At 31.9% G+C, this 24,090-nt stretch overlaps 1 protein-coding gene across 1 annotated transcript in view; it reads right to left on the bottom strand.

Moving 5' to 3' along the window:
* The window catches only part of LOC106716068 (probable G-protein coupled receptor 158), a 39,407-nt gene that overhangs the window by 8,588 nt on the left and 6,729 nt on the right, over positions 1–24,090 (bottom strand). Inside the window, exons 2-3 of the mRNA XM_014509499.2 lie at positions 3,079–3,870; positions 2,391–2,574 (exon numbers count right to left, since the gene is read on the bottom strand). Coding sequence (XP_014364985.2) covers positions 2,391–2,574; positions 3,079–3,870 — 976 coding nt within the window. The remainder of the gene's footprint in view (positions 1–2,390; positions 2,575–3,078; positions 3,871–24,090) is intronic.

The raw sequence follows: 24,090 nt of genomic DNA, 5'->3' as shown, positions 1-24,090 counted from the left end.
TTAACACTGAAAAAGTCAGCTGATTTCTATTCGTACAGAAAATTACTATCGCGTTTGTATCTAAGGTGAAATGGTTATTATCTAACGATTGAATACTTTCGTGACATCTCAGAATAATCCATTTCGACCGCTCTATCAGTCGACCCAATCTTTGCTATTGCTCCGACGACAATGTTAAATGGGACTGACGAATGACGAGAAACCAATTTAGGGTTCCTCGAGTCGACGGCATGTAGACGCTCGGTAATGTTAAGACTATTCTTAAATTGCTACACAAATTTTGAATTTCGAAGCCCAAGAAAATATATAAAAGGCCAGAATTCCGTAGGTTATATCTATATATTATGACGATGGGTATTTCTCTTCAACTTAAAACGCAGTCACCGAAATATGGTTTCTATAATCTTTGGTTCAATTTAACCTTGTTATAAGACGTGTGTGGCAAGTAGAAAACAAAGGGTAAGCATAAGGAACAGCATAACGTTAGGTTAGCAATTATATGTTAAAATTGGTCTGAACTGTCTGAAACTATTAACAATTTGCAAAAAAAGTTATTAATTTTTTTTCAAACTTATTCATAAAATTTGTTTTACGACTATATATCATAAATATGTGTAAGTCTTTTACAATAAATAATTAATGTTAAAAAAAAAACATGTACAGAACCGATTTAAATAGTAAAGGATCACGCTTTTACTTTTGATAGAGTACATACCTGTTTTATAACTAAAAGTAATTTGTAAATGCCATCGAATGAAAACCTTTATTTAGACGGCTAAATAGAAGACCTCTGTAATACTTTGACATTGTTGCCCCGCCTTTAAATAAAATTCTAATACAGTTTTTGCAAACACGCAATTTAACCGAGGTTAATTATCTAGCCCTTACTATATTTCTTTTTGGTTCGAAAAATAATGAAAACCAGTAATTACTATTTGTCCTCGCATAATTTATATTTTAATTTCATAATAAAAAATTATGTTTATTTTGTAATGTCAATTATTTAGCAAATAAAAATATTCAAAAGAAGTCTATCTTACTTTTTTACTAATCTTATTAATATTACTAATATTATAAATGTGAATGTTTAGATTGATGGATGTTTGTTTGAATGTACGAGTATCTCCAAAACGGCACAATGGATATCGATGAAATTTGGCATAGATGTAGATCATAGTCTGGAAGAACACATAGATTACTTGTTATGTGTATTTCTTTTTTAATTCCGCACGGACGCAGTTGCGGGCGACAGCTAGTCTATTGGAAATGGAACTGTTTAGATTAATGTTTGTTAGAAGGTATCTCCAGAACGACACAATGGATGAAGCTGAAATTTGACATAGATAACATAGTCTGGAAGAACACATAGACAACTAATTAAGTTTTTTTAACAATATAATTTAGAGCCCTAAAATAAAAAGCGAACTCTATGAAATAATATAAATGTTATTTTTGTACCTTTACCTTTATGTAATAAAGTTCACGAATAGCTTTTATATCCAGTATCAAGAAATTGTATCTAAAAGAGTAATGGCATATTTGTGTAAATAAAGTACACTTACAGTGTTATATCTCAACTTACGTAGCAGAATGTTGAGTAGCTTGTATACAACATTAACTATATCATAGTGTTTGCGTTTTCTCACTTTTTTATATTAGATAACATCTATTTCCAAATGTAAGTTATGTAAGCAAGTATGACTACCAAAGAGTTTTATTTTACAAATATATATAAAAATACTAGTTCTCGCCCGTGACTTCCTCCGCGCGGAATTAAAAAACGTAAACAGTAGCCTATATGTTCTTTTAGACTATGTTCTACATTTGTGCCAAATTTCATCAAGATCCGTTGAGCCGTTCCGGTGATACCATCAAATAAACATCCACCAATCTAAACTTTCGCATTTATAATATTAGTAAGAAGTAAGATTGTGCAAGTTTCTTAAAAAGATAAAAAAAATTAAGAAATTAGATATAAAGATAAGTAAATAACTGTTTTAAAATCTTCAAACAAAAATAAATAATAACATTTTTATCGTGTCCTAAATTGTGTTTGATAAACCGCTAAGTAAAGAAGATGTTTTCTTTGATCAATTTATCAAAGAACTCTCTATTCCCAACACGAACAAATTTTTACTCTGTTTAAATTTTCCTTCAAAATTCGATAAAATACGTAAGTATTTTGTTGTGAGACAAACTTTAAAACCAGGATTTTCTCACAATAATACTAATTATTTAGTGAAAGTTTACACGCACGCGAAGACAAGTCTCATCTTTGGACGAACTTAAAACCGACAGACCGAAAAAAGCTACATTTATTACGTGATGTAACTATTTTGTGGTAACTATTAACTATTTTGTAAATTATTTATGGTAAATTGTGTCCTTACTTGAAGAAATAAGTGCCGTTGCTATATCCAAAGAAAGGCACGGTGTATGTCAACATCCAGATGTTGCCGCCGCCGCAGTCGTAGTACGGCTTGGACCACTTGCCGTCCTCGTATGTCACTGATAATATCTCGTCGAACTCTCTCTCGGTGTGCGCTGTGTCGTTATATGTGTACGTGTTGTAACCTGTTGTATATAAAATTTAATTTAAAATATACTTATATGTATATAGTGTTTGGCAAATAAGATATTTGTCAAATTATTTGATGGTGTGTAGTGTTTTTTGACGCTTTTGTTCATGTTTGAAATGTTTGCTGTCTTGATGAAATAATTTCACAAAAATTGTATCGTTTACGAAGCGCTTTTGCTGTTTATGTTGCGTTTTTTATTGTATTTAGCCTTAAAAATACAAAGTTTTATCATCCAAATAGCATTCGTTTGCAGCGAATTTTTGAATTAATAAACTTTTTCAGTTAAAAACATAGTCAGTTTCAATTTTTTACTATGAAACAAATTGCACACTTGGCGTGCAGTATCGAGTGTGCTCTTTACAGAAGAGGCCATCCCGTGATGTCCTTCCCCTGTATTGTGTTCATGGAAACAGTTTAAAAAAAAATTCTTAAATATTTTTTTTAATAAATTAGAAATTTAAAAACGTATATATACAAGTTTTTTTTTACAAAAACTTACCTCTTTTAAATTGATTATGGTTTCGTATCACACGTTCTGCGTTCTTACGGGCGATGTAAAACCATTCTGACGTGTTGCTTAAATATTTGTATTCAACGGCCAGATCCTTTGCTAGAATTGGGCCCTCGGGCAACCTATACGCGAACGGACAAAAAAGTTGATAATCCTTGTACTGATACTGGTCGTAACAATTGCCGGCAGCGAATACGTCATCATCAAACTCCACCATAGAAAAAACACTCGCATGCAATAGATATTCATTATGCATCACAGATGGTCCCGCATATTTCCATAACCTTGTCAACATATTTGCCCTATTAACAGCCACCTCCGCTTCTATCCTAAATCTTTCTTGAGCATATCTATCTACCACCCCTTCGCCTAAATTTAAATGTGTACCCGCTGTACAATTTTCACCTAGCAAATGTTGCGTTTCTATCAATCTTAAAAATTTAGTCACTACATCTTCATGTACAGTCGGCCGCACTATAGTCACATTGTCCGTATCATTCAATGTGTCATTAAATAGACTATCTTTAGCATTGTCCGCACTTAAAATATCTTCCATTGTTAGTTTTTGTGTTTCGTTGTTATCGTAACTATGTTCCACGTTATACAAGTGATCAAGTAAAGACACATCATCGATGGGTTCTTCCTTGTGTTTGGTTCCTGAGAAGTTGCCGAACAGTTTGTGGAACGGTTCAGTTGACTCTTTGGGCTCATCTTCATCAGGCGCGCTGTACGGTCTAAGAGCTGCTACCACTGGATCTTCCCCTGACTTATCAATACTCTCTGTAACAACAAGAATGACATAGATTTATTAAACGTTTTTTTTTTCATTTAAATCTTATTAATATTATAAATACGAATGTTTGGATGGATGGATGTTTATTAGAAGATATCTCCAGAACCGCTCGACGGATCTCTATGAAATTTGGCATAGATGTAGATCATAGTCTGGAAGAACACATAAGCTACTTATAACTATTTTTTTTAATTCTACGCGGACGAAGTCGTGGACGACAGCTAGTTTTTAATGATTACAATTTTTTTTTTATATATTTCAACGTTTTTTAATTTTGGGAAAAAATGTTCTTTTAGCTAGGACTGTTGCTTTGATGATATCATTAGAAATCGAATTTGTTGAGTTATTATTCTATCCAAAAACCTTAATAAGGCAACTTTGTTTAGGTTCATATCTTAAGATAACTATTCAAAATCTCATATAATATAAACGACATATATTTATATTTCACAAGTCAAATACTAAACAGATATTTCCCGGAAAATTTGCAGTTTTATTGAAAAATATCTTGCATTTTACTGCTACTGATAGAGGAACATGTAAAGACCTTTTACGCGTAAAAAGGATTTCATTGCCTAAGAAATGGCTGTGTAAAATTTGCTATCTTACCCTATAAAAGAGGATTTTGTTTATAGCAACAGCAGATCGGGGTTTTCATTACGGGAGGCAATTGATCGCCTACATTATTTATTGGGGGCAATTTTGTTCAGCGCCCAACTTTTGCTGCTATAAAAGAAGTTGTTAAGGTATGTCCTATTATCAGCTTTGTTGTCCTTGACCGCGAACGAGAAATTTAATCTTTACGTTTTAATATTAGCTTTTAATACTTTTTTGGGTATGTTACTTGGAGTATAGTGAATGCTTCGCATAATGTTGTGAGCATTTTAAACGAACAATAATATTTCTATGCGAAATTATACCGAAAACATGACTTTAGATGATGACATTTCGTAACTCCAAAAACATTTTTGATAGAAAATGTTTAGTAGTTATTTCTGTTATGTTAGACTGTACAAGCGTACATACTCGTACTTTTCATTGATTAATTACGTCTATAAAAATTGATGAAAGCACTCACGTGATTGGATTTTTCGTGAACACAGAAGCTTTTTGGTTTGGCCAAACATCAGAATACACCAGATTGATATGTTTTGCCGAACTTGATTAATTTATTGATGCATGTTTTTCCTTTATATTTTGGTATTGGCTGGTATTGGGATTTAGTTTTTCAGTATTGATAAAATCTGTGTGTCAAAGATAACTTTGATGCAATGATTTAGTGATATTATTCTCACGATATGTAATAATTTTAAGTTCCTTGCTGTTTATTCAAATGTTCAGGCAAATATTAACATTACAATTGAACGTGTTTATTTAATAGACAGACAGAGTATAAATAGATATTTCCTTGGCAATGTACAGTATGTTATATGACAATAAAATTATATTTATGGATATCCATTGTACCCACTCGGCCTCTGTTCGTTCTTGATCTTTGTTTCCGAGTCAGCGAAGCGCGTCGTTTCTCTCTAATATTCCCAAGGCTTTTCTTCATACATTACGTATTCCTTTTTATTTTTTTGTGAAACTCGTACATAACATCTTTTAACCAGCGTAAAAAGAAATTGCAAACCTTATATGTTATTTAGTCAGCTCGATTTCAAATAGAATAGGTGAAAATTTTTTTCAAGAAACATTACAATTTTCTAGAAAATAAATCACAAATCTCTCAGGATTTACTTTGGTTTGAACAACCGACTTTGAGGACACAACTGGAAATTAATTTAAATACTTAACGAAATCCAGTTATGTAGCTTTATACGAAATCATGATATAACCTTGTAACAAGGCTTTTGTAAAAACATTTTACCGAATAGAAAGTAGACAGTAGGGTAGGATTAGTGGATTTGGCGAGGAAGGGGAAATATTATATTTCTATATCTTTTTTTTTATATTATAAGGTGACAAATGATCAAGCGGCCTGATTCGCTAAAAGAGCGAAGCGACCGTTGCTCATAGACATCTGCGATTGCAGATGGGTTGTCTACCCTTAATCGACTAAAGTGAATATTTCCCTTTCCTTTGCGTCCCGTTCTCCGTCAAATCCACTGCCCCTTCCGATTCTTAAGAAAAGAATGGGAAGGGAAAGAGAAACAAAATTAAGCCTCAGGTACCACACGCATCAGACGAAACGTGGAATTGCTTCTAGTTCACGCCTGTCTTCAATGTGGTCACGGTATTGCACCGAGTGAGCTGGCCATTTTTGCAACAGATGTTGTTGTCACTGGCCTCTAACATACAAACATTGTTGTTAACGTCCTCTTCTCTATCCAATAAAGACGCAACTAAAGGTAGGAAACGTATCTGCAGCTGGCGGAGTCTATGGGTATCGATCACTTCTCTATTTCGGCAAATTCGGCGAGGCGAGCTATTGCTTGTTTCTCACCTTATATACTAATGTACATACCACCTTATATACTTATAGCAACATTACGGAATTCGAACGTCTAACATGTAGTCGATCTCTATTACAAAATCTAGGCAGTCACTTGAATAATTCATCAGATTATACTTTGTTCAAACTGCTCTATAATTCAAGTAACGGTAACAAGACGAAAAAGGTTTTTTATGCCCATGAGAAGTCGTTGCCAAGTAAACATTATTAATAGTAAATAGAAACTGTATAATATACATATTTAACAAATTTCTGTTTACTACAAAAAATTGTACAGTTTTTGCCAACTTTTTAAAAAGTAGTCGTTCAATATTAGCTTTTTAAAATATGAAAGAATACTTTTTATTTTGTTTTCCACTGAACAAAGTTTTATATTGCGACAAAGAAAAAGACTCTGTAATTGTTAAGAGCTAAACCCCTTTCACGGTTGTAGTTTTCTTTACTTTGCTTTGTTTCAACATAATAAGCACTGTACTAACAATTTATTATGCATTGAAAATTATGGCTTCTTAATGCATCTTTGATAACTCACAGGTAATAATGACGCAAAAATAAGTATAATATAAGAAAAATATTTTACATAATATTGTTCGAACAAATATGAAAAAAAACAGGCCTACACTAAGGTCGCAGACCGCCAAATCGTCCATAATCCGTATCAAGTTTCACCTCACTTGCCCTCAAAATACCCCTTTCATGCTGACTGAATAATCTACCTTGAAAATTTCACGCGATATCGAATATAATAATGCTCCGTTGAACTGTTTCGCAATAAAACTTTTATAAGCTTTTATAAGAATATTTTTTTCACACTTTTTATTAAAAAGTCCTATAGTTATTTAATATTTTATGTATTTTTTAATCCTACTCCGTTCAAATTCTTACTAAAAGTTCATTAATACAAAAATCTGATTAATATAATATTATAAATGCAAATGTTTAGTTGGATAGATGTTTGTGAAATTTAGCACAGATGTAGAACATAGTCTGGAAGAACATATAGGCTACTTACAGAACAAAGTAGCTGGCGACAGCTAGTTTTATTATACATTTCAACTGAAAGCTAATTTGATGAAAAACATTTTTAATTAAAAACATTAAACTTTTACGTGAATTTATTTAGGAAATGTGGTATAAAACATTTTATAAGGTGTTACATCGATGTACCAAATAGAAATGATGTTTTTTTAAATGTAAACGAATTAAAAAAAATGACAACCGCATAAGGGGTATTAAACTTCGGTACAGTTAATAAAAGCCGATTTTTCCGTGCGGCGATGCGTGAAACGAAAGAAATATTGGTTGGTGCCAGGGATAGGAACCGCAGTGATGCGAATTTGATCCTGACTTTAAGTAGGAAACGATGCGGATGGCTTTCCAAACCACATTTGCCTAATCTCCTATTTGAAGTTTTTGGAACAGCGAAGCGGAAGAATATTAGAAAATGATTCAAACATTCCCAAAGGGATGGATGAATGTTTGTTAGAAGGTATCTCCGGAACGGCTCAACGAATCTTGATCGATTTTGGAACAGATATACAACATAGTGTGAATTTTCTCTTTTTTTTAATTCCGCACAGACGGAGTCACTTGCGACAGCTATTATTTTCATAAAATATAACATTTTGCTACACATTTTAAATTTTGAAACCATTACGTATGCTGTCAACTGGCTTGATAGATTTATTTCTTTTTCTACTTCATTTGTTTACCGTGCAGTAAAAGCTCGAAGACAAACTGCCGACGTCAGTATATTCGTCAGATCTTGACATAGGTCCTACAAAAAAAAAAGAACTAATACTGAACTATAGTGCGTACCGTTAATTTATCAACATCATGTCAAATAATAGGCTTTTAGCAAAAACTTTTCCCTCGCGACTTTTAAAGCAGAAAGTAGCGATGATAGAATTTAAAATTTTTTATCCAAAAAATGCTAATTTTGACGTATTTTAAAATAAAACCTAATTATTTTAATGAATTAATAAACTTTTGAATATTGATATCTATATCTATATATATAAAAGAAAGTCGTGTTAGTTACACTATTTATAACTCAAGAGAGGCTGAATCGATTTGACTGAAAATTGGTGGGCAGGTAGCTGAGAACCAGGAAAAGGACATAGGATAATTTTTACCCCGTTTTCTATTTTTTATTCCGCGCGGACGGAGTCGCGGGTAAAAGATAGATTTTTATAAATAGAAGTAATTTTATTTCCACGCTTTAAAATCCAAAAATTAGTATTACTATTAAATTATTATTAGAAGTACAATATTTAGAAGAAATATGCTTAGATTCAACCGACGTATATATTACTTATACGAATTTGAAACATTTATCAAAACTTAATTAATTGCATTTGTAAAGTTAACTTGACTCAAAATGTTTTCTTATTACAAAAAAGTTTGCATATTTTAAAAGCTTAATTTGATGAGTTATTTTATAAAGGAATCATCTGATATAAAAATAACCGAGGGTTTCCATTGCTCAAGCACTTTTAAAAACATATTATTATCTTAATTCTTTCATACAGTATGACAGGAATGAGAACATCTTTTTATATGGAAAAAGAAATATAATTATATATTTGATATACCAATAACTTATCGTTTCATGTATTTGGATAAGATTCGTTGAGATGAAAGCGAACTTGAGGCCGTTATTTCACTTCAATGAATATAATAATTTCAGGGTCTTTGAACATACTTTATGCATGACAACATTGTATTTTTAACAACTTTAACTTCGACATCTTTTCAAACAAAACGAGTTTAAGTTTTTATTAAATTTCAATTAAATTCGAGAATGTTCTAATTGCGACTAAAAAGAGAATAAAAAAATAGTCATGGTTGTTGGCTCATTATACGTCCCTCACTGAAGGGATTAGAACCTAACCAATTTGGGGGTGACTAGACCCTAGTCAAACCACGACAGCCCAGTGCGAGTTGATTGTATTACGATATTTTCCTTCATCCTAAGAACTTCGCATAAATGTGATATTCGAAAATCGAATAATAGATTGGTACATGGCGGTGATCGAACCTGAACGTTTTAAATTGCGGTCCGATCTGATCAGGCGCTTAAGAACCGTGATTGTATTTAGTTTTCAATTTTGTCAGTAATAAGTTTTGTATACAAGACTTTCAATTTATCCGTTACTAGGAAGTTAGGAAGTTAGGATAACCACTGGCATGTGATAAAACTCAACAGTTATGCTGTTTCACTGAAAGTCATTCATTGGTCCTACGAAGTCTCTAAGACTCTAAAGTTTGATTTATATCAGTTATAGTCGTATTGGACAGTTAGTAGTTTTGGTCATACTAATTCCACACTAACGGTCTCATAAATGTGTACTAATGGGTGGATTAACGAACTATTTAATGAATCCTTAAGTGATATTTAGTGATGATATTGTAGTCAAAAAGAATGTAAAAAATTAGGAGTAAAATAATGATCTTTTTATTTTATTCTTTACAAAATAGACAGAAAATAATGTCCATATTTCCAGTCTCCTGGGTGTCTTTGCCTACAGTGAAAAGCGAATGAAGGAATTAAACGAAGTAAATATATTTTTATGCGTCAAGACATAAAGAAAGTTGAGTAACATATTTGAATAAAAATGTTTCCTTTTCCCAAGCGCCTACTGAAAACAGAATCGGTCGCTTTAGCATACACAAAGTGCCCATTCAAAGTTCACGCTTGTCATTTAAATGAATTTTGTAGATAACACGTCTATTTTTATTTCTTTGATGCTTCTTGCCTGATTTTTTATAGTAAGAATATATCTTAATAATATTATAAATGCGAATGTTTAGATGGATGGATGGTTTGAAGGTTTCTTCGAAACGGCTCAACGGATCTTGATGAAATTTGGCACAGATGTAGAACATAGTCTGGAAGAACACATACATTTTTTTCTATTAATTCCGCGCGGACGAAGTCGCGAGCGACAGCTAGTTCTCTCATCAACATATCAAAATAGAATGTTAAAAACAATTCAAATAAACAATAAAACTGAAATATCATTTGTCTAAGTTAATGAAAACGCGTAAATTGAATCTGATTAAGTAAAGTTAAAGTTAACTTAAAATGTGATAGAAAAACAATGTAATTGTATACGTACATATGTTTACAATGAAACATAAAACCATTGAATTAATTTTAAAAGTTATTTGCCCGATAAACAATAATTATCAGCCAGTAGTAAAGGATAAATTGTTAGTTAATCTATACGTGTGAAGACTATGTTGTACTCTTATATACATGATGTTTTTAGCCGACTTCAAAAAGAAGGAGTTTATCAATTCGACTGTATTTTTTTTAAACTTGGTTGGAGGTCGCTATATAAACCCTCTTAGTGTCAGTATTGGGCGCGACTCTCGCTGACGCCTTCAATTCAATTATCGGGTCCAATCATCCCTTCTCGAAAAATTTTCATTGTATTATCGCCGAATGAAATTACTTTACAAATATTCCATAAGACGACACTTACTTAAAATAAAATTATTACTTTTGCTTACTCACAGTAAATATTTATAAATAAACTAGCTTTTGTCCGCGACTACGTCTGCGTGGAAATAAAAAAAAACTTAATAAGCCTATGTGTTTTTTTCAGAATATGTTATGGATGGTTGTTTAACAAACATCCATCCATCCAAACATTCGCATTTATAATACAAGTAAGATAATTTTAATTTGTAGATACGTTATTTTTAATTTTTTTTTTATAATTTGCGTTTCATTTGTGCTGTCTCAAAATGTTATGTAAGACTCATGAAAATTAAATATTTTACAATTCTAAATGACGAGACGAGCACGCACTCATCAAATTTAAAATAATGTAAATTAATTGAAAAGTTAAGTTCCCTGCGGAGCCCTGTTGCTGCTATTTACGGAGCTCTTCAAATTATTCTCTTATATTATGTAGAGTATTTCGTTAATTTTTTTATAAAATAATGATGTTACAATCTTTCCTTTTTGTGTTAGCGACAAAAGAATTATCTTGTCCCTTAGTAGTATTTATTGTAGTCATCTTTCAATTTATACTTGAACTGTATTAAGAATGAATTGGAAAAATATTATTAACTAGCTTTTACCCGCGACTCCGTCCGCGCGGAATAAAAAAAAAAAAAAGAAAACGGGGTAAAAATTATCCTATGTCCTATTCCTGGTTCTAAGCTACCTGCCCACCAATTTTCAGTCAAATCGATTCAGCCGTTCTTGAGTTATAAATGGTGTAACTAACACAACTTTCTTTTATATATATAGATGTGGAAAAAAATTGTTTAGTGATAGATGTTTGATAACCAAGACTAGACCTAAATAGTAATATATGTATGTACATAGTTATTACTTAAGTACTAAGGTTTAAGATGAAATTGAGAGTCAAGCCAAAATTACTTTAATATAAATAGCCAAAGACGCATAAATGTATAGGTACTTTTTTGGTATATTATGTACTTTTTAGGGTACAAGATTTAAAACATTAAATGCTATTTAATTAAATATATCTGGTTAAATTAAATAAGCAGATTGTGGCGGTGCTATAGTATAATAGTGAATGGAAACGGTAAATCTTCGAGACCCCGCCATTTTGTACATTGAGATTAATTACTGACAGTACATCGAACTCATTAATTTCTCGCTTTCGACGCGGCAATTACACAAATTGCAACATCGCCGGAGGCGTACAATTAATTACGCCACTCAACAATGACAAAACAAAAAGTCACCGTTGGTCGCAATTTAAATTTAGAATAATTTTTCACTATGACATTATTCAATAAAATTTTATAACCTTTAAATAATTAATTTTAATTATGAAAGTGTTCAATATCATATATCATTAATACGATTATCAGAAGAATTATTTACCTTATTCCAGAAGAAAATTAACATGTAAAGTCCTGTCCTTTCCCTCACCTACCAAATACTGTTTTTTGTATCTAGAAACTGCTAAGAGAGCCGGCCTTTTTTGCAAAAACTGATACAGCTATTGAGAACTCTACCACTACCTAGAACATTAGTTATTTAAATTGAATTTCACCACGCGTTCCAATACAGTAATAAGTCAGCATAAAGCATATTTACTTTAAATATATGAGTAAAATGTTAGAACCCCTATTTATAAAGTAATTGAGATACGAGCCTCTTCTCTCGCCCGTAAATTTCCACCTCTGCGCGTACTCTGCTATCATCAGAAGCGCCGTAAAATTTAAGACCTTTAAATAAATAGCTTGTACACATTATAATTTTATAATGAAATTGTGTTGTTGAGATTAATTTTTATTAGAATTTGTGAAACATTTAAAAAGTTTCTTGCTTAATATAAAACAAGTGAAACTTTGACGGCAAACTAGTTTTAGGCTAAGCGTTATCTGCGCTCGGCCACCTCAAGTACGTTGGAACTGTAAATGCCTCTTCAAGGCCAACAGTAGCTAGTCAGTCACAAAAAAAAATCAAAAAAAGAATATTTTTTTGGGGAATTATCATTTAGTATTAAGCTTTAGTATCTTTGGGGGAGGCCTATGCCTAGCAGTGGGCGTTACGAGGCTGGATTAAAGCTTAATCATCCATCCATCCGATGGACGATTAAGCTTTAATGGATGAATGATCTTATAACAGTAAAAAAACTAGCTTTGTATTTCCGTAACTGTCTTAATATTTCCCTCTTAAGTAATTGATGAAAATTGTCTTCACTTGAAAGGAATTAATATCACTGTTGGGCAACTTTGTATTAATTTAAGAAACACGACTCAAAGTAAAAATAAATCCGTCTCCGGTATAAAGCTTGTTGTTGCAAACTTTTATTACCTCTTTAAAGGACTTTATTATTAACTTAAATAATTGTAAGACGTGTAGTAAGCTTTGTGAAATTAAACAATATCATATAGTTACATTATAAAAGATTTTATGCAAATGAGAAAGTTATTAAAATAATAAAAAACACTCAATTAAAATAAATTTTAACTTATTGATAACAAATAGATTAAATACTGCAGAAATAAAAGCCTAAAATAAATCGACTATAATTTACTTAGTCTTTTTATAGAACATAAAATACTAAAGATTATTTAACAGTTTAATATAAACAGGCTTAATAATTTATTTCCACTTTCATCTTATTTCAAAGTATCGTGCAAAGTTTGAAGCCGACTAATTTGAAAGTAACTTGAGAACTGTTAAAGTTATTTGTTTAGAAATAAATGAACAAAAAAAGTATTCAACATAATTTCTTTTTAACTACAAATTAAAATACGTAATTTTAATTTTTAAAGTAATACATAAGACATAAATAAGACATTTTATTTTTTTCTTAGGTGTACATATGAATGTGGAAGAAGCTATGGAGTCGTGTTAGGACCGCGCCAAATGGAAGTACGTTCTGTCTGCCTATGCCTTTGGGTTTTGTGCGTCATTTATGTTGTTATTGTTATTTTATTATCGTCTTATTTATATAAGACTAGCTGACGACAGTGACTCCGTCCGCGCGAAATTAAAAAAAAATTAGGGCTTGCGTTTTTCTAGATTATCTTCTATATTTGTGCCAAATTTTTCAATATCTGTTTAATCGTTCTGGAGATACCATCAAACAAACATCCATCTAAACATTCGCGTTTGTAATATTGGTAAGATTATTTGTTCTTATTTTTATTAACAAGCATGGCAACTTTCAGGTAATTTTTTAACCTAAATCTATATAAATATGTTTTCCGTTTGTCCCCACAGAGATCGTTTGATGTACTCTCATTGAATAGGAGACTTTTTTTTTGTTTTCATTAAAAACGGCTTAGGCTTTGGAACAAAGAAGTACGCAGACCTTAGTGTAAATAATGAGGACAGAAATCAAAGCGTAAAAAAGTCCTTAAAATATAATACAGTTTATTTATTGCTATGAAACACAATGTTAACGACTGAATTTTACCTGGATATAAACCTTTGGCTACTCTTATCTCGCCTTTCCTTCAATCTTAGTTACTACTCCTTTATGGGTTAATTACGTACATTTATCAATCATATAAGTGTTGCTTTGAGTTACCGAAATTTCTATTATAAGAAAAAGTTAAAATCGAATATTTTTAATAGAGTAAAACAAATTGTAGTAAAACAACATTTAAAATGGTCTTCTATAATGAGTCGACATAGTTTAGTTTCTAACAAAAACAATCATTAACTCGGAAATTCCTCTCTGACCTTACTGAGCTTACGAGCTTCTAACTTTTAGACATAGGCCTTGCTTTTGATTTAACGACCTATATAAATTTAACCCGTACTTCCACTGGTCATTAGTAAGTCCAGTGAAATGTTTATTGTCTGTTACAACAAGTTCCAACTAACATTGATATTACGAAGTTAATTTCTCGTGTTTACATACGCAACTAGATGATAGGTGAAGAAGAGAGGATGGCTACTGGAAACGTTAAGAAATTTTAATTTCTACTTGGGCATTGAGGTCTATGTCCAGCAGTGGGACGACAAAGGCTGATGATGAGGCATTAAAAATTAGAATAACAAAGTAAGTATTTGTATTGAATAGTAGGTGTTTTGTTTATTAAAGTTGAAATTCTTTAAACTACAGTTACAATATTTTTTATATTTTTACGAGATATTTCTTATTCTCCCTAAATACCGCCATTTTTATTTACGAAGGCAATATTTCTCAAATTCTTCTGTTATGAAAGGAGTGATTTTCGATTTGATTGCCTTTCAAAGGAACCTCTGGTGAGGCGGAAGACATTCAATAGAAATACACTGTGTAATATTTTATTAAATCCAACAAGTAATAGGAAATTTTGTAACACAAAAATTTTTCAAACTAAATTTTACTTATATAATACTTTTACGGTCTATCTTTTATAGTGAAAATATGTAAGAATTTTTATACAAGATACCAAAAGTACTTCCAAAAACCAATGTACTCGACATATCTTGTGATGACATTATCTTCATAAAAGTGAACATATTGCGGACCTTTCTTGGGCTCAGATTTTTTTAGAATGTATTTTCTTATTTACAAAATATATCAAATAAGACATATGTATTAGGATACTTTATGTTTTTCTATCATATTAATATCATATTAAGAAACTAGAAAACAAAAGGTGTTTTCCTGTTTAAGAATTTTTTAACGTGTGTGTAATTACTTGGTATTGTTTTGTTTTTAACTTATTTCCTACTACTGTCGCTAAAGTAAAATTTCTCTTTATACATCCAGTGGCTGTTTTATGTGTAAATTTTACAAAAAATAAATATTATACAGACGCCATTACAATTATCATTGAGCGTCCCTTTTATGAAATCATTGCAACAAAGCGGACGTATTCAGGACGGTGGCAGTCTTTAAAGGATTGACTTCAATAGAATAATTTGATTTATCCTCTAAAGTAATTGGCTGGGTGTCTCTGGCGACTGTTTCAATTTTAAATTAGGGTCACGTACTCCGGAGTGATTACAGCGCCATCGCTGCGAGGACGGCGGAATACAATCAACTATTATTAACGATTCCCTATGGCCTATAGGGATAATAATTAAAAATATATTTTAATAAAAATTACTGACTGTAGACAAGTTTTTTTTATTAATTCATCTTTTAGTCCGGTTTTGACTCTAATTTTAAGATAAATTAAAATAGTTGGAAAGTCAACAGTGCGTATGAAGAATAGACAGTACTTATACGTGTAGAGTCAACGATGGTTATGCATACGTATGCACGACTGAAACAGCTAGTCATTAAATAATGAGTGTGGAAATGTAGTCGGTCAATGTTGAATGGTAGGGGTTGTCAAAACTGTTCTGTAATTGTCTGTCTTCACTGGAGTTAACTGTGATATAGGATATTTGAAAAATTGCTGAACCCAACAGTTTCCCAACAGTGTAAGATTTTTTCAAGTCGGTTCAGTAGTTTCGAAGCCTATTCAATACAAACAAACAACCAACAATCTAATCTTGCCTGTTTATAATATTAATATAGATATTTCTATAAGTTAGTAAAGTAAGAAACTCAAGTTCAAAAGTATTACTTGATATATTTGAATCGAAACGAAAGACTGGAAAAATTGTCTGGAGCTTTTCCAATTACATTGTTAGAGAGGAGTACATTGTGATTAATGATGTCGTTTATATTCGTCGTTGTTCTGCATTTTACCTTATTTTAAATTAATTTTTAAATACCACAAGACCGGTATTTAATCAAGATCTACGACAAACTTCTTTAGTTAAGAAACTTAATACTAGAAAAATATTATTTTTCAATATAACTTAAATCCCGGCTAATTTTTATACAACTGCCTTATAAATAAAATATTGGTATAAAAACGTACTATTAGTGATAGTTGCCGGTCCCTTTGATGTCATTAAAATCGTTTATAACTGTATGTACTCATTTGTTATTTATTTTTATTTTTAATTAAAGCTCTACTAAAAGGAGGTTTACGTATCTAAGTAGCAATTAGTGAAGTAAACAAGCACATAAGCTTTTATATCTTCCGTTCAACAAAATACTCGCTTTATCCGGTACTCTCAAAACTCAGTGAACCGGTTTAAAGAAAATTATTGTAAGCTTAAGATTTTCAGGAAATGTAATTTCATAATTCTGAAACATTCATATGGTACAGGTAAATATGCAGAACATGTTTCTTGTTAATGTTTTACCAGTGAGAATTCAAGTTTTTAATACCCAAGTTTCTTTGATTTTATCAGTTTGGTTACAAAAAATAGTCACCTCCTATACTCCCGCTCAAGACTAACTAAATTAAGGCCTTGGCCACCTATCAGTTGTTAGAGATGTATGAAAAATTAGTATATACCTTAGGGGGTCTCCGCAGTCAGAAGGGTAGGAAAATAAACTAAAAACTAGTTACATTTTGGAATTTCACTAACATGGTAAAACCGATACGTATTGAGTTAAAGTATGCGAGGTGATCCGTTTGACGATATGCCTAACTGGTCCAATTATTCTTAGGACCGCAAGCAATTATTCCTGTCACTACCAACGCCTAGTGCCTCTATTTATCATTGGAATTACTATATCGATTTCATGACTGCATCAATAGAAAACTAGTCAAAACTGATTACTATGATTTGTTAAGTAGGTTTCACGAATTAATCTCCTCTTACATATTATTTTATGGTAAAGTACTTTTCGCTCTTGTACAGAATTTCAACGTTTGTGCAAAAAAAAAAAGACAATCGTTTGCTTTTTGTTTCAAACATTACGTTATTTGATTGATTGAACGTAATGTAGTCGTATTTTTTTTTTTTCTGAATTTTAAATCATCAGCTGCGATATTATGATACTCTACACATTCACCTGATATAGGAATAGAAAAGAAGCTGTTCAATGTGCGGTTTTACTAACTCATGCTCTTATGTAAAGTAAATGAATTACTATGAAATAACGTAATGTATGTGACATTTGTCTCTGATTTCACTTTAACCTGTTTCGAACCTATTATGCTTTCTGTTGATATCCCTAAGTGATGTGAAATTGCTTAAAAAAGATTTGACAAACCGAAATTTTGTTCAACAAAAACATATTAAATTGATGTAGTGAAATAAACTTTATTTTATGTTGTATTTCACCGAATGAAAGTACATAATGTTTCGTACGAATCGAGGTAGGTTTTTAAAGATTTTTACAAGATATAAAAAGCATTTTTATTTTTGTTTAAAACTCAGAAACATTATTTTAATTAAAATAAAGTTCTTCTTGGGAATATGAGAGTTCTTAATTGTTGAGATATGTTATTAATAAAGATGATATCTTATATTAATATAAGAAGTAGCTTGCCCCTTCATCCGCACGGAATTAAAAAAAATCTAGTCAAAATAAAGCCTATGTCAACTGGGGATAGTGTAGCTATACAACAGTGAAAAAAAATCTAATCAGTCTACTATTTCCTGAGTCTGTTCAGTGCAAACAATAAAACAACAAAAATTTTCCTTTATATAATATAGGGTCTATACCCTGGTAGACTCTGATAATGGTTAGGTTAGGTTAGTAAGTGGACACTCATTGAAACATCAAACATTAAATATAATATCATCTCTGTCAACAACATCATAGTTTGAAATAATTTTTATTACTCCAAAATTAACCAAAACATATTTCTTTAGCATATTGTTATGACGCTGTGAATACGTTTAGTAACTTATATAGGAACGGCTAAAACAATCACGTATATATATCCGGTGTCGGCACCGACTAGTTGAAGTGAGCGACGGGCCGCGTCCGCGAAATAATACCAGTCCCACTCACCCTGATGAAGGGCCCCCGATGGGCTCGAAACTAGTCGGTGCCGACACCGGATACGTGAGTGTTTAGCCGTTCCTATATAAGTTAATGATAATGTCTCACGAAAGTTTGAATAATTTAATACATTTTAGTAACTTTGCAATTATTACTACAACTATATTAAAATAAGAAATAAAATAAAGGCAACTCGTTTTTCATCAAGGAAATGTTATGCAATTTGTAACTAAAAGCTTTCGTTTGGATACAGAAAGCTTGGCTGCGGTTTCGAAAGCACATCGCCATTGTAAATCTCAGCGCTTTACTGTTTATTGTTCCACAGCTTTAACGCAGGAAGACGTTCGTATCGCGACTGGGGTGTAATTTAGTCCAATGTCAAAATTAATCAACGCAAACGTCACGGAAAGGAAAAGTTTAGCAATCACTGAAGAGAGAGCGAGACAAAAGATGTTTTTATTAGACGTACAAGATAAAGATTAGGAAATTAAGCTGTCAAAATTTTAATGAAACAAAGAAAGAGTTTTTGTATAAAATTCGGTGTACTTTGTCAAAAACAAATGGCTTTATTAAAAGGGGCAATTTGAAGATTTTTACGAACAGTGCTTTTCATAGAAAAGGTTAATTAAAAATGTTGCTATAAGTTAGATTACAACGATGAATCGAATAAAGAGATAAGGAGTTTCAATAAAAAAAAATTTGCTTGATGCTTTCAAAATAAAAAATGCATAAATTTCCGTTCACAAATATCGGTGCATTGACAAAAATTGTTTACATATTAATTTGTGGTGTACCGTGACTCCATTAGCACTCATTAATACTACTAAAATATTTCGTTTATTGCAAATGAAATGTAAGCTCTTATTCACGACACAACACGAGCTAACAACCTGCTTCCAGATTACATCAATTGTTTTTTAACGTGTTCTATATTCGTTTTACAACTTATGGTTTATTAAAAAACATGACATTCTATTAAATAATACAAATCGCATGACATCTTACGAACCAAAATCGGTTGAGCTTTTTAGGTTAAACGAGATCATAATAGTATTGACCAACATCTGGACAATGGACAAACTTACAATGTGTTTATCGATTTACATATTTACATTTATCCACATGCATCTGAGAAGAAATTCAAAGACATGTGTGAAGTTAACCAAGCTGCACTGGGCTAGCGTGGTTGACAATATCCTAGTCACCTTTAAGTTAGGGTAGGGCTCCGGGCGATAGAACCTACCATCGCCACCTATCAATGAGATGGGAGACGCACCTCGATGTTCCGGGTGCATCTCACTGTAAGGTGGAGGGACTCCTCGTCCCAAAATAAGACGAATCCGCCTTGGCGGACGGCGCTGGCTGGGTTGCGGACGATTGCGCAAGTGTTCCCGCGACCCAGTCACTAGGCGACGTGAAGAGCATCGTTGGGTTTTAGTGGGTATTCGGTCACATCCCATCTCATGGCTGGCGAGTCCCACATACCCTCCTGGAAACGGGAGGGATGCGCAAACGCATTTCCCAACATTAAAAAAAAAAAGGCTCCGAGCACCTCAGTGGGGACGTATACTGATGATGAACCGATCCAACAATGCCGGTATAAACGATATTTGAAATGATAAGAGTTCGAACATTGCAACAGATCACTGAAACAAAACAGTCGAGAAAAAAAAAAACAGATTTAGAACTACATGAGTAATGTAATCCATCGATTAAAGCTACACCACGTTGTGCAATGCGATACATTATTATATCTAGAACGATAAAGGCGCGATTTGCATCAGTATACGACTTCGAATGGACAATCAATACTGGGACGTCCAATTGTAATAAACGTCCTACTTTACTGCACGTATTTAAAGAAAGTAAATGTTCTCTTGAATGTTGTAATAAATACGATACTCTGGAACATTGCATAAGATTTTTATCTACATTTGCTCAAATATTATATGACTATATCTATGATTACCCCTATATGTCAACTTAAACAAGTTTAACACATAAAAAGTAGTATGTTAACATTAATATTAAGGAAGGAATTCGTCACAAGTTTACGGAATAATAGCAAATAGTTGGAAGAAGTGTTTTATACTTTACCCTGTTAAGTATTATCGAACTGTTTTACCAAAATCTATATATATAAAAGAAAGTCGTGTTAGTTACACTATTTATAACACAAGAACGGCTGAATCGATTTGACTGAAAATTGGTGGGCAGGTAGCTTAGAACCAGGAAACGGACATAGGAACTTTTTTATCTTGTGTGGATTTTTTTTTATTCCGCGCGAACGGAGTCGCGGGTGAAAGCTTGTGTCTAATAAATCTATCTCTTCTAATATTAATGAGTACATATAATTTTAAGAGAAGTTATAAGTTTATATATACTCGTAGTTCTGAGAAGAAATTCAATGATATGTGTGAAGTCAAGCAACCCGCACTTGACTAGCGTGGTTGACTATGGCCTAGTCACCCCCAATTTGAGGTAGGATCCCAGCCCCTCAGTGGGGACATATAGTGAGCCGATGATGATAATAGTTTTAAGTCGTAATAAATAAAATCTATGAAAAAAACATGTTTCAAATTAAAATTCTTCCATCTTACTAAATGGATAGTGCAATAAATGTCTTTAACATAAAAAAATGTTTCAAGTCAATACAAATAAATAAGGGAAAAGTTGCTTGCGTATATGACATTGTAATAATAATAATCAGTAAACACCACTTTGGTTTATTATGTTCGGGGACTATTAGGAAAATGGAAAAGGGGAAAAATAAATAATCGGCTGTGTCACAAACGATATGAGATAAGAAGCAAGCAAATAAGACGACGGACGTAAAACCTAATGGTTAAGGGTGCAGACTACCGATATAACGATTGTAGGTTCGAATCCAGCCCATTCTTTAATATAAGTTTTTCGGATCTTACAAGAAATGGTTACAAGGATTATAAATAAACTACTTTGTCAGCGCATTATAAAAATATAGCTTACTAGCTATCGCTCGCGACTCCCTTCACTCGAAATTAAAAAAAAACTAATAAGTAGCTTATATGTTCTTCCAGACTATTTTCTACATCTGTGCCAAATTTCATTGAAATCCGTTGAGCCGTTCCGGAGATACCGTCAAACAAATATCCATCCATCTAAACATTCGCATTTATAATATTAGTAAGATAATCATACATTTGATATCTTCCTGTTAACGTACTGTCAAAATCGGTGCAGCCGTTCCGTAGATTAAGCGGAACTAACGCGGTCTTGCGGAGAGACAGAAAAACATACAAAAATAAAATAATAGTTTTTCGTTATAAGTAACGAAAATATATAATGTGTACAAAATATGATTTTTTTCTATGTTACATACATACAGATACATAATTTTTTAATATATTAAAATTGTTGTTAAAATAGACAATATGCTCGTACTTCGATGATGTCGGAGCGAGAGGTTCCACAGCCAAAAAAAAAATATTGCCAATATCTGTTTTTCAAAAATAATGAGACGTTACATATTTCTGGAGAAATGTTTCAGAGAGCTATTTGTTGTAGAAAGAAATAATGTATTTAAATATTGCAAAGTACATTATGTACATGTAAATAAAGTTGCCGTGAAAATTATTATAGGAGTCGCTTGGCTGTCGTAATATTTCTTGTTTAACGGAATATATGTCGCCAGCAAAAAATTTACTTATTACAAATAATTGTGATAATAAATCCTTATTTATTCTCATATTTTATGTGGTTTTGTCGTAGTTTTAGATTATTGAAGCTCTCTTTCATTATATACTGAGAACTGAGGTAATCATGAAAGTATATATATTTTTAAATCGCAATTTCATATCAATTCCACTGATACGTCATTGCATAAATTTGTAGCAAACATATCTCCGTTAATAGTATATAAGGTGAATACTTTGAGATTACTATGTAAATTTAGTAGAGTAATAATATTTGGCAAACAGAAGCGCCCACACAGCGCGGCTCCTAAACAATACCCTTTCATATTACGTACGTCGCAGTTCACCGACTTTTGCGTCTATTGTACAAACCAAGAATTTGTTATTGAAAGCCTCTTCCGGACAAAATATGGTTAAATTCATTTTCTGCTATTTCCAAAACTATTCACATATACCCAAAGGAAAATAACGTGTATCACAAAGGAGCAAAGTCGAGAGTCGTTTGATGTACAGAAAAATATTGCTTCAGAAGCTACTACTCGTATTGGCTAAAATTGATTGATCTTGTTATGAAAAAACAACTAAGGTAAGATACGAGTAGTGGGAATTTAACAGATAAACTAATATTTTGTGATAACAATCTATAATTTTTTTGTCTTAAACTTGATAGACTACTGAACTGTTCTTTGTTCAACAATTTTACTCAGATTAAAAAAGCATTTTGTTTTTAATTACATATAAAAAACTATTATATACTGTAATTGAAGTCTTATTAATATTAATAAATACCTATAAATGTTTTTCTTGTTTCACAGCATATGAGGAAGAAAGGAAAAACTTCTTTTATCCTTCTAATTTTCTGTAAGATACGAGAGCGCAAAGTTTTGCCTAACTGCGCTGTGCTAATCACATGATATAAGTTGAGCAAATTTAATTAACTTTCTCTACTAACTTTCAGGCTATTGTTTATTATTTCTATGAGCTGATTAAATCTGTACTTTTTTATGTTTATCTTAGTTTAATTTATGTGACATGATATAATTTATCTCAAATGAAATAGATAAATGTACAAATACAAACTTTCTTAAACAGAAAAAAAATCCGACTTGTTTAAGAAATTAGTTAATTTATATAAAACCTGTTCAGTTTATGCTAATATACCTAAGTAAATATTTCATGTCATTTTTCTGAGAGCAAAATTCGAGTTGGAAAGTGAAAATTTATTGTTGTTCCACTCAAGTTTAATTAAAAGATGTGACAAACGACTAACATTAAGTCGAGGGAAGTTCTAACAAACCAAGAAGTCGACCTGAATCTTTATTCAATGTTACCTCTACTAAGGTTTGAGTTACATTATGGGTACAATTTTTCAGTAATGTCGTCTTTATATTTGTGAGATAGTGTGATTTATGTAATACTAGCTTTTACCTGCGACTCTGTCCGCGCGGTATAAAAAATAGAAAACGTGGTGAAAATTATCCTATGTCCGTTTCCTGGTTCTAAGCTACCTGCCCACCAATTTGCAGTCAAATCGATTCAGCCGTTCTTGAGTTATAAATAGTGTAACTAACACGACTTTCTTTTATATATATAGACTAGTTTTTACCCGCGACTCCGTCCGCGCGGAATAAAAAATAGAAAACGGGGTAAAAATTATCCTATGTCCTTTTCCTGGTTCTAAGCTACCTGCCCACCAATTTTCAGTCAAATCGATTCAGCCGTTCTTGAGTTATAAGTAGTGTAACTAACACGACTTTCTTTTATATATATAGATAATTGTACTTAAGTAATTAGATTAGAGGATTGAAACGGTTTATAATTAGTAGAAAAGTG

This window comes from Papilio machaon, chromosome 2, assembly GCF_912999745.1.
Source record: "Papilio machaon chromosome 2, ilPapMach1.1, whole genome shotgun sequence".
Taxonomy (NCBI): Eukaryota; Metazoa; Arthropoda; class Insecta; order Lepidoptera; family Papilionidae; genus Papilio; species Papilio machaon.
Note: the sequence above shows the minus strand (reverse complement) of the source record. Positions and strands in the feature narration are given on the sequence as shown.